At 35.0% G+C, this 12,333-nt stretch overlaps 5 gene segments (V, D, J or C); all 5 read right to left on the minus strand.

Annotated features, from left to right (window-relative positions):
* Positions 1-330: 330 nt before the first annotated feature.
* Positions 331-1,856, minus strand: LOC115424829 (Ig heavy chain V region 914-like). The segment is given in 3 exon segments: positions 331-348; positions 1,432-1,721; positions 1,806-1,856. Coding segments are annotated over 3 exon segments (357 nt in total).
* A 2,711-nt stretch (positions 1,857-4,567) lies between these two features.
* On the minus strand, positions 4,568-4,944 carry LOC115423872 (Ig heavy chain V region 914-like). The segment is given in 1 exon segment: positions 4,568-4,944. A coding segment is annotated over 1 exon segment (363 nt).
* A 2,617-nt stretch (positions 4,945-7,561) lies between these two features.
* Positions 7,562-8,083, minus strand: LOC115424830 (Ig heavy chain V region MC101-like). The segment is given in 2 exon segments: positions 7,562-7,953; positions 8,041-8,083. Coding segments are annotated over 2 exon segments (435 nt in total).
* A 258-nt stretch (positions 8,084-8,341) lies between these two features.
* LOC115423889 (Ig heavy chain V region 914-like) lies at positions 8,342-9,679 on the minus strand. The segment is given in 4 exon segments: positions 8,342-8,359; positions 8,618-8,928; positions 9,012-9,040; positions 9,660-9,679. Coding segments are annotated over 4 exon segments (378 nt in total).
* Positions 9,680-10,830: 1,151 nt separating this feature from the next.
* Positions 10,831-11,392, minus strand: LOC115424831 (Ig heavy chain V region 914-like). The segment is given in 3 exon segments: positions 10,831-10,839; positions 10,964-11,256; positions 11,341-11,392. Coding segments are annotated over 3 exon segments (351 nt in total).
* Positions 11,393-12,333: the final 941 nt, after the last annotated feature.

Genomic DNA, 12,333 nt, shown 5'->3' on the forward strand with positions numbered 1-12,333 from the left:
TTCCAAGAATTTCTTTACATGCACTTTTAAAGTTTCCACATATTTTAGTTTCAGCATCTATCAAAACCATGGCAACAATAATACAAGAAGCAATTGTGTCATGTGACTGAATATGTAATAAATGGATTCATTATTAAATGAATCTGTTCAGCAGGGGTGTGATGGATGACAAGGAATGTTGTGGTTAATTTCTGGTCTTTTAATAACAGAAAAAATAAAATACAAAACAGCAATATAAGATTAACAGTTAATATATAAAAGTTGAGCAAAAGAATCACATGTGGAAACATCACTTGTCTTTTACTCATCAGTGAACAAGACGATCACAAACTACAGAACGTTGTCCCACTGAGGGCAAAGATGTGGTAGAGACACACCTTGTGAAAAATTCAACAACCTGACAAATAGAAATACTAGAAGCACTCAGAGAGCGCAGACCTCCGCCAAGGCGGATCAGAGGCCCCCCTAACACACACACACCCCCGATCACCACCAAAATTTAATCATTTGTTCCTTGGGCCAGTATCAGCATTTCCTGAAATTTTCATCCAAATCCGTCCACAACTTTTTGAGTTATCTTGCACACAGACAAACAGACAGATAAAAAAAAAAACGTCGACAAAAACATAACCTCCTTGGTGGAGGAAATAACCAGACAAAAAAACATACTTAGATACAGACAGACAGACCAATAGACAGACAGATGGACGCTAACAGGGAAAAGGTTCTAATCAGTTGTTTGTGTGTCCTCTAGAGTTTAACAACAGGAACTGAAACTGTTTTACTGTAGAAATGACATGAAAAACCCCAAAGGTTTAGGACTGAAACCTTGTCTGTCACTTGTTTTTAACATTAAACAAAACTCAGAGCAGGATTTTTCAAAGAGTGATTAATTGTTTTTTAAATTGTTTTAATTATCAGATTCTCAATTGTTTGAAAGAAACTGAACATAAGGCCTTTTTTTTATTTTACACACACACACAAACAATTTTATAATATTTTGATTTTCTCTGAAATGGATTAGGATTTTGGACTTATTCTGTAACATATTTTAAGATATAAATAAATACTTATAAGGCCAGTATATGCACATCCTCATTTTTCATTTATGTTTGATTCTTGGCCTCTGAAAATTCTAGCAGTTTTTCTTCCATATTTCAGTTCTGCTTCAACCTGAAGAATTTTGAAAGAAGTAACTTAACATTTCTGAATTTATCTGAAATGTGTTTATTTTACAAATACTACAGGATTGTTTTGTGTACAATTTCACTTATTATTATTTTGTACATATTCTACACAGTTTAAGCACAATTATAAACATATGTTATATGTTATGGTAATATGAAACATAATTTAAGTCATCTTTGTATTACTGACAAGTAGGATTTTGTACAGCTGCTTCACTAACTCCAGTCACTGTGGGTGTCGAGCACAATAATAAACAGCAGAATCTTCAGTTTTCAGACTGTTCATCTGCAGATACAGCTGGTTTCTGCCGTTGTCTCTGGAGATGGTGAAACGGCCTTGAACTGACTGTGAATAGTAAGTGCTAGTAACATCGATAGTAGCGATCCACTCCAGTCCTTTTCCAGGAGCCTGTCTGATCCAACCCATCAAGTGGCTGCTGAATGTGAATCCAGAGGCTGTACAGGTCAGTCTGTGGGATTGTCCAGGTCTTTTTACTGCAGGTTCAGATTCAGTCAGAGTCTGACCATCAACACCTGCTGAGAAGGACCAAGAATATCATCAGTTTGTTCCTACCTGAAACCTTTTTATTTGTATTGTCTCAGTAACACATTCTTCACCTGCCCAGCAGATCATTAACAGCACAAGTCCTGCCCTGTAGTCCATCATGTTCAACTGTACATCCACTGGTTCTGTCATCATCTGCAGTCGCTTAAATGAGACAGAAAACATGTTTGTTTTGCATGGACTCCTCCTGACAGGTTGGAAGGCAGTAAAGCAGAAGTAGATGTTTAGTGATGTCAGACAAATTCCTTCTCATATTTGAACTTTGGTAACATCTTGAACAAAATAAAAAACAAAATTACAACAAAGCTCTCTCTCTCTCTCTCTCTCTCTCTCTCTCTCTCTCTCTCTCTCTCTCTCTCTCTCTCTCTCTCTCTCTCTCTCTCTCGACAAAAGACAAAAATATTGTTCTTAAAAATCAGCACAGAATTGAGTTATATAAAATTTAGATCTATTCAATTTTGTAAATCAGTGAGCAACAGATTATAAATATAGGTAAACAAGTAACCTGTGAAAATAAAAATGTTCACTGTCTTTATCTGTATCATTCTCATTTCAGTCAGTATCAGTATCTTCATAAAAAAATGTTTTCACCGTTTGCATGTTTATCTGTCTGGTCATTGTAAAGAAGAGGGTGAAATAATATATAATTGATAAATCACTAAGGAATTGTTTGATACTTATAAAAAGAAAAAATCCAGAAGTCACTACAAAAATATTTTTAGGGATAATGACGGAAAAGAAACCTATTCCTATGCCTGCTGAAAACATGCTTGTTACACAAACCAACATAAATGGATGGCTGTAAATAGAGGAAGGAGTTTTTGTATGACTTTGCTGTTATTGTCTGTCACTGTGTCTCTTCGAGCACAGTAATACACTGCTGTGTCCTCTGTCTTCAGACTGTTCATCTGCAGATAAACCTTACTGCTGGAGTCGTCTCTGGAGATGGTAAATCTACCCTGGACTGACTGGGAGTAATAGATGGGAGTACTGGCTGTGTGTACCAATGCGATCCACTCCAGTCCTTGTCCAGGAGCCTGTCTGATCCAGTTCCACACGCTACCTCTAAAGTCAAATCCAGATGTTGTACAGGTCAGTCTGTGAGACTCTCCTGGTCTGGTCACAACTGGGTCAGACTGTGTTATGCTCCAGCCTTGAACACCTGTTAACACCAACACAGCAAACACCAAGAATGTTCTCATTCTGTCAGCCATGTTTACAGTGTGTTTAAGGCTGAAATCCATGATTCTGCTTTAAATAGAATCTGTACTGGACTCTGGGGACAATTTGTTTACAGTAGCTCCTCCTACATCGGAATCATAGTGAACCTACTGAATAATAATGAGGTCATTTTAATATTAAATAAAAAGACTTTCACCTCCAACACAGTAAATAGCAGTTGTGAGAATTTAATTTACTCTCAAAGACATAGAACTATGTTTGTTGTGACTTCCTATATTTAACTATTCCTTTATTACTGTTTATAATAATATTTCTCTCAGCAATTTTCCTTTATTTTATTTACTGATTCTGTAGATGTTCAGAAGAGTGTTGATTAAATTCAAAGGTTGAACTGAAAATCTAAATATATTATTAACTTAACCTAAATAAAACCATCTACAACTACAGATATTTGCAAAACTCCGTGGGTTTTACTGATGAATCAATGCTGCAGCAGATGAAAGTGTTTCCACATTCACTAAGGAAACTCTGAAGTAAGTAGAGGTGGAGGACATTTAACTTTTGCATTGACTCCTCATTTGTTTTTTACATGAAGGGGGATAAAAAGCTTTTGTGTTTAGTTTGTTTTTATTAATAGGAAAATTATTAATAGTAGGAGTTGAAGTATTTACTGTGTATTAAATTAAAGAAAAAAGGTCTTATTAACTTGGTGCATTTTGACTTATCCTCTTATTGTACAATCACCTCCTGCATTTTAATTAAAATCTTTTGACATATAACCTAATAAACTGTCAAAACTACTGACAGTATTGACCTTATAAATTATAATGAATAACAATAATAAACAATAAAAGAAGGAATTCTGACAGTGATTTTTTACATCTTCTAGTTATATGCCAAGATATGAACTGAGCAATAAATTAGTTCAACAAAAGAATATATATATTTTTCTATTTTTAAAAGCTATTCTCAGCACAGCAATCCATAAAACTAAAAACTGCATGAGTTTTCATTTATATTATTTAAGTAAGTAAATGTTGATAAAAACAAAATGTAAAACAGTGGAAGTGGAAATGGCTTTTATTCTTTATATTAAATTACCTTTACCACAGCTTTTGTTGACTGGAAAATAAAAAAAAAAAAAGTGCAAATGTTTGAAAAGTAATGCAGTTTTAATGTTATTACATTTACATTGTTGTCAGTTTTTATTTGTTATTGATGGTCATTAAGACCTGAGATTTAATCATCCTCTTTACTGTTTTTGAAGGTAATCATGCACTTTTAATAAATACAAACTAACTTTAATACATATGTAGTAGTTGTGTTCAATCACTGTTGAAGGTTCAGAACAGGTTTTCATTCACTGTGAGTTGGTCTGGAGGTCTTCCTTCACATGTAAAAAAAAAAAAAAAAAAAAAAGGTACTAAACAGGCTCTTTTAATACAGAACTGTTTTCCCATTTGCTTCAATCACAACCTCATAAAAATTCATCTTTAACATTTGATCATTTATTTTCACCAATCACAGATTCCAGCGGAAATTCCTGATTATGGAATTGATATTTACAACCCACTAGTGTTCATTTAAAGTAAAAAAAAAAAAAAAAACGTTTTTGAGGATTTTGTACAGCTGATTCACTAACTCCAGTCACTGTGGGTGCCGTGCACAATAATAAACAGCAGAATCTTCAGTTTTCAGACTGTTCATCTGCAGATACATCTGCTCTTTGCTGTTGTCTCTAGAGGTGGTGAAACGGCCTTGGACTGACTGGGAATAGTAAGCACCCCCACCATTCCTGGAAGTAGCGATCCACTCCAGTCCCTTTCCAGGAGCCTGTCTGATCCAGGCCATATAGTAGCTGCTGAAGGACAGTCCAGTTGCTGTACAGGTCAGTCTGTGAGACTCTCCTGGTCTGGTCACAACTGGGCCAGACTCTGTTATGCTCCACCCTTGAACACCTGTTAACACCAACACAGCAAACACCAAGAATGTTCTCATTCTGTCAGCCATGTTTACAGTGTGTTTAAGGCTGAAATCCATGATTGTGCTTTAAATAGAATCTGTACTGGACTCTGGGGACAATTTGTTTACAGTAGCTCCTCCTACATCAGATTCATAGTGAACCTACTGAATAATAATGAGGTTATTTTAATATTAAACAAAATGACTTTCACCTCCAACACAGTACATAGAAGTTGTGAGAATATTGTTTATCCTCAAAGACATAAAACTATTTTTGTTGTGACTTCCTATATTTAACTATTCCTTTATCACTATTTATTACTCTCAGAAATGTTCCTTTATTTCATTTACTTATTGTGTAGATGTTCATAAAGGTGCAGATTAAATTCAATGGTTAAATTGAAAATTAAAATATATTATTAACCTAACCTAAAAACAACCTTCTACAACTAATGTCATTTGTCAAACTCCATGGGTTTTACTGGTGAATCAATGCTGCAGCAGATGAAAGTGTTTCCACATTCACTAAAGAGTCTGTGAACGTCCAAATGGGTCATATCTGATGTTAATGAAAAGCTGAGAAACTGCATTTCACACGAGTTATTTACATGTAGTGAGATGATAATTGGTTCAATGGTTATTAAACATTTCCGATCAATAGTTGCTTTTGGTCACTACATATGACATGAATTTGATTTAAATTTTAACTGACTCAAATGCATCATAATTTCATGTGACTGAAAAGTAAGTAAAATAAATTAATAAATGATATTCATCAGTGCTGAAGTATACGAGATTATTGTGTGTGTATGTTAATTATCTGATTATATTTTGTTATTATATTTGAAACTTTTCTACAGAAGTAAAGATTTAAAACACTTGGACAGTAATTGCAGATGCTTTAAAGCCATAAATATGGAAAAAATCATGAAGCTTCAAGGAAAAAGAAAACATTCTCAAAACTGAAAAATGAGACTGGAATTGCAAATGTTTTAATTCTCATCAACATGCACCACAGTTAGTGCATATAATTATTTACTAAAAATCTCAAAAAGAGAAAAAAAAAACACTTAAGTGACAGCACTGTTTGAAAGAGATGGTTTGTTTTTTTTTAACCATAAAAAATTATTAATTAATATCAGTCTTCATTCATTATTGTCTATTCATCATTTCATACAGTAAACCAACATTTTGGATATATTTTAGACTGAAGACAATCCTCAAAGTCATGTTTTGGTCAAATGTTTCTCCTGTTATTTTTTTCTTCATGTGAAGTCACCTCTAGTTATAAACATTTCTTGACATAATATTTAATGGAAACTGTAAAAAATGTGTTGTGAAATTCATTCATGTACTTTTGAGATAATATTGTTTGACTCAAACCCTTAATGTGTGTGTGCACAGGTTTTTATTCAGCTGCTCCACTGTCTTCAGTCACTGTGTCTGCGAGCACAGAAGTAAACAGCAGAATCGTCTGTTGTCAGACTGGTGATTTCCAGGTACTGAGTGCTGCTGGGAACATTTTCAGTCATGGTGAAACGTCTTTGGAAAGAGCTGCCATAGAGAGGAGAATTATTGCCTGTGTCCATTCTCCCAATCCATTCCAGAGCTTGTCCCGGCCTCTGTCGTATCCAGTGGATGTTTCTGCTCGTCATGCTATAACCAGAAATGACACATGACATCTGCACTGTGTCTCCAGGTCTTTTCACCTCAGAGGATGACTGGTCCAGTTTGATCTCACACCAAACTCCTGTAAACAAAGAAAAAAATGAATCAAATACACTGTATCACAGGTTAGATATTTAACACAGAGTCATTTAAATGTGTTCAAGTAGATGATCCTTTTACCATGTATGTGAAGTATAAACACAAATACAGTCCATGTGAGTGTATTTTCCATTATGAATGATGATCAGTTCTATTTAGATGAAAAACTCTCCCAGTTGTTCTTTGACAAATGCTGTGAGAGTTGATTGTGTTGCATTTATAAGCAATAAAACTTTGCATAGACCTCCCCCTACTGGTATAAAAGGGAACAACTTGGCTTGTTCTCATAAGTAATCGATTCCTTCAGGAGTCCTGAAACATTTTGCTTCATTCACTGTGTTATGGAAAAAAAAAAAAAAAAAATCAACAAAAAAACCCCCAGAGGTTTGGGAACTGATGTCACATAAAAAAAACCCAAATAAAACAAAACAAAACAAAAAAGTAAGATAATTAATTATTTAATAAATGTTTTAGGCCTGAGTTAAAATGTAACTCATATCTTAAAAAAACAAAACAAAACATTGTTATTTTCTACTCTACTATTTGTACTCTTTATTTGTTTCAGGGGTCATGTGTATTAAAGTCTGGATGGTTTAGGTATTTGTGCAGATCTGTTAGCGTTGATATTACTGAAACAGTCCTGAAACATTCGACTAAATTCACTGTTATGAAAAAATAAATAAATAAATAAATAAATGGCAGTTTTAGAACTAACAATAAATAAATTATAAAAAAAAAAAAAAACAATCATTCAGAACAAAGTTTTTTGGAAATGATGTAAATAAGTAAATAAATAAGTGAATTTAATTATTTATTTTAGATTTGTTTTGAGCTGACTAAAAATTTAACTGACATCTTAAAAAAAAAAAAAAGTTCTTTTCTACAGTATATGTACTCTTTATTTCTTTCTGGGGTCATGTGTAATACAGTCTGGATGGTTTGGGTATTTGTGCAGGTCTGTTGGTGTTTGTGTCACTGTGCGGTAACGTACACAGTAATAAACAGCTGTGTCTTCAGGCTGTAGGTTTTGTGCTGTAATAGTTACTGTTCTGGCAGATGTGTCCCTGCTGAAGCTAAATTTGTTCTTTAAAGCATCATTCTGGCGTAGGGTTCCTCCACCCCACATGTGGAAAATCCAGTCCATTGGTTTTCCTTCATGCTGTCTGATCCAACCTGTTGCATAGCTGTTGTCAGTCAGAGAATAACCAGAGACCTGACAGCTGATGGTCAAAGTGTGTCCAGGCTGCAGGACCACTGAGTCTGGCTGGATCAGGTCTATACTGTACACACCTGTGGAAACACAAACCAACATTATCTCCATCATTCATCTGACTGATACATGTTTACCATGTGTTTAGTAAAGTCACAGTTTCTCACAGGATCCAGATGCCAACAGCAGTATCAGAGCTACAGAGAACATGACTGATGATGAAGATGAACTGAAGGGATCTCCTCTGACTGACACAAACACACGTCACTTCATTATAACTAATAGTCATTTACATATTGTTGAATAAACAATTAGAGCTTTTTCATAATCAGTATAGAATACAGTATAAGTATCCTAACTATGATGCTTTTGAAACTGCATTTGGAATTGAATCAGTTTATAAAGACTAACTTTGGTCACATGAAGAATCTGTGTGCTCATGTTTTATAAAAATATTTTTTTTCCACATCAAAAACCAAAATAACCAAAAATTATTGAATCATGAGATTGTAACTCTTTAGAGGTTTGTAGTTTTTAAATGAAACTCCTAAATGAACTGAAGATGTTTGCATGTGATGCTAAAGTAAAGTTGCAGAAAAAATACAAAGAGAATTCAAGAGATGATGACACTGAAAAGGAGAATCAATTAAAGAAAAACGAGGTGTATGTTTATGTTACAAAGGGGTAAGTTAATTATATTGCATGATCTAGGATTTTGTACAGCTGCTTCACTAACTCCAGTCACTGTGTCTCTCGTGCACAATAATAAACAGCAGAATCTTCAGTTTTCAGACTGTTCATCTGCAGATACAGCTGGTTTCTGCCGTTGTCTCTGGAGATGGTGAAACGACCTTGAAATGACTGGGAATAGTAAGTGCCACCACCATTATAGGTGATCTCAGCGATCCACTCCAGTCCTTTTCCAGTAGTGTGTCTGACCCAGTGCATGTCATAGCTGCTGAAAGTGAATCCAGATGTTGTACAGGTCAGTTTGTGGGATTCTCCAGGTCTTTTTACTGCAGGTTCAGATTCAGTCAGAGTCTGACCATCAACACCTGCTCAAGGAGAAAAAGTGCATTAGACCTGCATCACAGTTTGACTCCAGATGGATTTGTTATTAATTGTTTGGTATCTTCACCTGCCCAGCAGATAATGAAAAGCAGCAGTGTTAAGGGTTAGTATATTTGGTTGATTCTGTCATGGGCTGTGCCATTTGTTCTGTTGTATTTTTGTAGTTTTTTGTTCTCTTCCTTGTGTGTGTGGGTGTGTTCTGTTTTCCCTCCAACAGATAGCAGTTGAAGGAAGATGAGCTGCAGGTGTGCTGTTCTGCTGGCAAGCAGCTGATTGAGGATTAGCTGCAGGAGTGGTGTTGGTGTGCTGGCTGAGTCTGATTGGTGCTTTGGAGTTGAGCCAGGAGATTTAAAGGACAGATTTTCATTCCTCCCCGGACTCCTCTCATTCCATCCTCCCCTGTGTGCAGACCAGCCTTTTGTACATTTTTGTTAGACCTTTGTAAACCTTGTAATACAAGGAGGGAATCCTTTTCTTTAAGTTTTTGTCTGGTAAGACTGTTTTTTGGTTTCCTTCATTTTGTGTTTTGTAGAATATGATTCCCTTACCTGATTTAATTTTTTTCTTTTTTTTGTAAATAAATATCGCATACTGCAGTTCCACGGTTGCTGGTCATTTTTGATAATTTGCTCCTGTTTGTTAAGGGACATGGAGGGAGGGGAGTCTCACTTCATGTTGCGTCTCGGCAACCCCTAGACCGAGCGTAACAAGCAGTCCTGTCCTATAGTCCATCATGTTCAACTGCTCTGTTCTCTGTTGTCCTCTCTGCACTCACATAAGTAGAGGTGGAGGACATCTAAGATTTGCATCTACTCTTCCTTTGGTTTTCACATGAAGGGTTAGGGTTGGCTCCAAGACAGTCTTTAGTTTATTATTATTGTGACTAGTATTAGTAGTAAAAGTAGGAGTTGTAGTATTTACTTTATATTAAACTAAGGTGAAAAGGTTGAATTAACTCTGTGTATTTGGTGATTGAACCTCTTATTGTACAATCACCTCCTATATTTCAGTCAAAATGGTCTGATTTACAACCTAATTACTTTGCTTCTTTTTTTTTTTTAACATATTGCATTTAGCAGACATTTTTTATCCAAAGTGACAAACAAAAGAGAGGATCAAATCAAGCATCAGTACTAAAATACAATAAGCAAAACATTATCAAATGAAAGAAAAAATACTGGGTGAAATGCCATTGTAGCAACAGGAGTAACCTAATAAACTGACATGACTACTGACAGTATTGACCTGATAAATTATAATGAATGACAATAATAAACCATTACAGAATGAATTGTGGAAGTGATTTTTTACATCATCTGTAGTTGTATGTTAAGATGTGAACAACAGAGTTAGAATTTAGTTCAACAAAATAAAGTTATTTTGAAAAACAACTCTCAGAACAGCTATCCATGAAACAAAAAACTGCACTGTCTTTTATATAATTAAAAACATATATGTATGTATCAAGTAAGTGTAAAATTAGCAGTGAGAGTGGAAATGGCTTTTATTTTTTATATTAAATTACCTTTACTACAGCTTTTTCATGACTAGGAAATTTTAAAAAATGTGCTCATTTTTCACAAGTAATGGAGGTTTAATTGTATTTCATTAATATTAAGATCTGGGTTTTCATCATCTTCAGTACTGTTTTTAAGGTAATCATGCACTTTTAATAAATAAAAACTAACTTTGATATAAATGTTGTAGCTGTGTACAGTCACTGTGAGTTTCTCTGCAGGTCTCTGTGCTTCATATCAGACTCTTTTAATACAGTACAACTTACTCATTAACTTTAATCACAATCTCATACAAAATAAACTTTAACATTTGATGATTTATTTTCACTAATCACTCATTCCAGTATAAATTCCTGATTATGGAATTGGTTAAAACATCTGTCGATGCAGGAGACAACAATGTGATATCCACAACCCACCAGTGTTCATATAAAGTAACAACAACATTTTTGAGGATTTTGTACAGCTGCTTCATTAACTCCAGTCACTGTGGCTCCCGTGCACAAAAATAAACAGCAGCATCTTCAGTTTTCAGACTGTTCATCTGCAGATACAGCTGGTTTCTACCGTCGTCTCTGGAGATGGTGAAACGGCCTCGGACTGACTGGGAATAGTGAGTGCTCCCAGCATCATACATATTAGCAACCCACTCCAGTCCTTTTCCAGGAGCCTGTCTGATCCAGTGCATCCAGTAGCCACTGATTGACAGTCCAGAGGCTGTACAGGTCAGCCTGTGGGATTCTCCAGGTCTTTTTACTGCAGGTTCAGATTCAGTCAGAGTCTGACCATCAACACCTGCTGAGAAGAACCAAGAATATCATCAGTTTGTTCCTACCTGAAACCTTTTTATTTGTATTGTCTCAGTAACACATTCTTCACCTGCCCAGCAGATCATTAACAGCACAAGTCCTGCCCTGTAGTCCATCATGTTCAACTGTACACCCACTGGTTCTGTCATCATCTGCAGTCGCTTAAATGAGACAGAAAACATGCTTGTTTTGCATGGACTCCTTCTCACAGGTTGGAAGGCAGTAAAGCAGAAGTAGATGTTTAGTGATGTGAGACAAATTCCTTCTCATATTTGAACTTTTGTAACCTCTTGAACAAAATTACATTTGTGTAAACACTATTCAAATTGTGGAACAAAAACTCCCTCTCTCTCTCTCCAGACAAACACAAAAATATTGTTCTTAAAAATAATCACAGAATTGAACTAAATGATATTTAGATCTATTCCATCATGTAAATTAGTGAGTAACAGATTATAAATATAGGTAAACAAGTCACTTGTAAAAGTAAAAATGTTCACTGTCTTCCTCTGTATCATTCTCATTTCAGTCAGTATCTTCATAAAATATATTTTCACCGTTTGCATGTTTATCTGTCTTGTTATTGTAAAGTAGATGGTAAAATGATATATAATTGATAAATCACTAAGGAACTGTTAGATATTTATAATAATAATAATAATAATAATAATAATAATAATAATAATAATAATAATAATAATAATAATAATAATCATGCAGAAGTCACTACAAAAATAAAGAGTGACAATATTTTTTCTCTTATATCAACTGAAAACATGCTTGTAACACAAACCAACATAAGTGGATGGCTGTAAATAGAGGAAGGAGTTTTTGTATGACTTTCCTATTATTGTCTGTCACTGTATCTCTTCGAGCACAGTAATACACTGCTGTGTCCTCTGTCTTCAGACTGTTCATCTGCAGATAAACCTTACTGCTGGAGTCGTCTCTGGAGATGGTAAATCTACCCTGGACTGACTGGGAGTAATAGATGGGAGTACTGGCTGTGTGTACCAATGCGATCCACTCCAGTCCTTGTCCAGGAGCCTGTCTGATCCAGTTC

This window comes from Sphaeramia orbicularis, chromosome 8 (assembly GCF_902148855.1).
Source record: "Sphaeramia orbicularis chromosome 8, fSphaOr1.1, whole genome shotgun sequence".
In the NCBI taxonomy this organism is placed as follows: Eukaryota; Metazoa; Chordata; class Actinopteri; order Kurtiformes; family Apogonidae; genus Sphaeramia; species Sphaeramia orbicularis.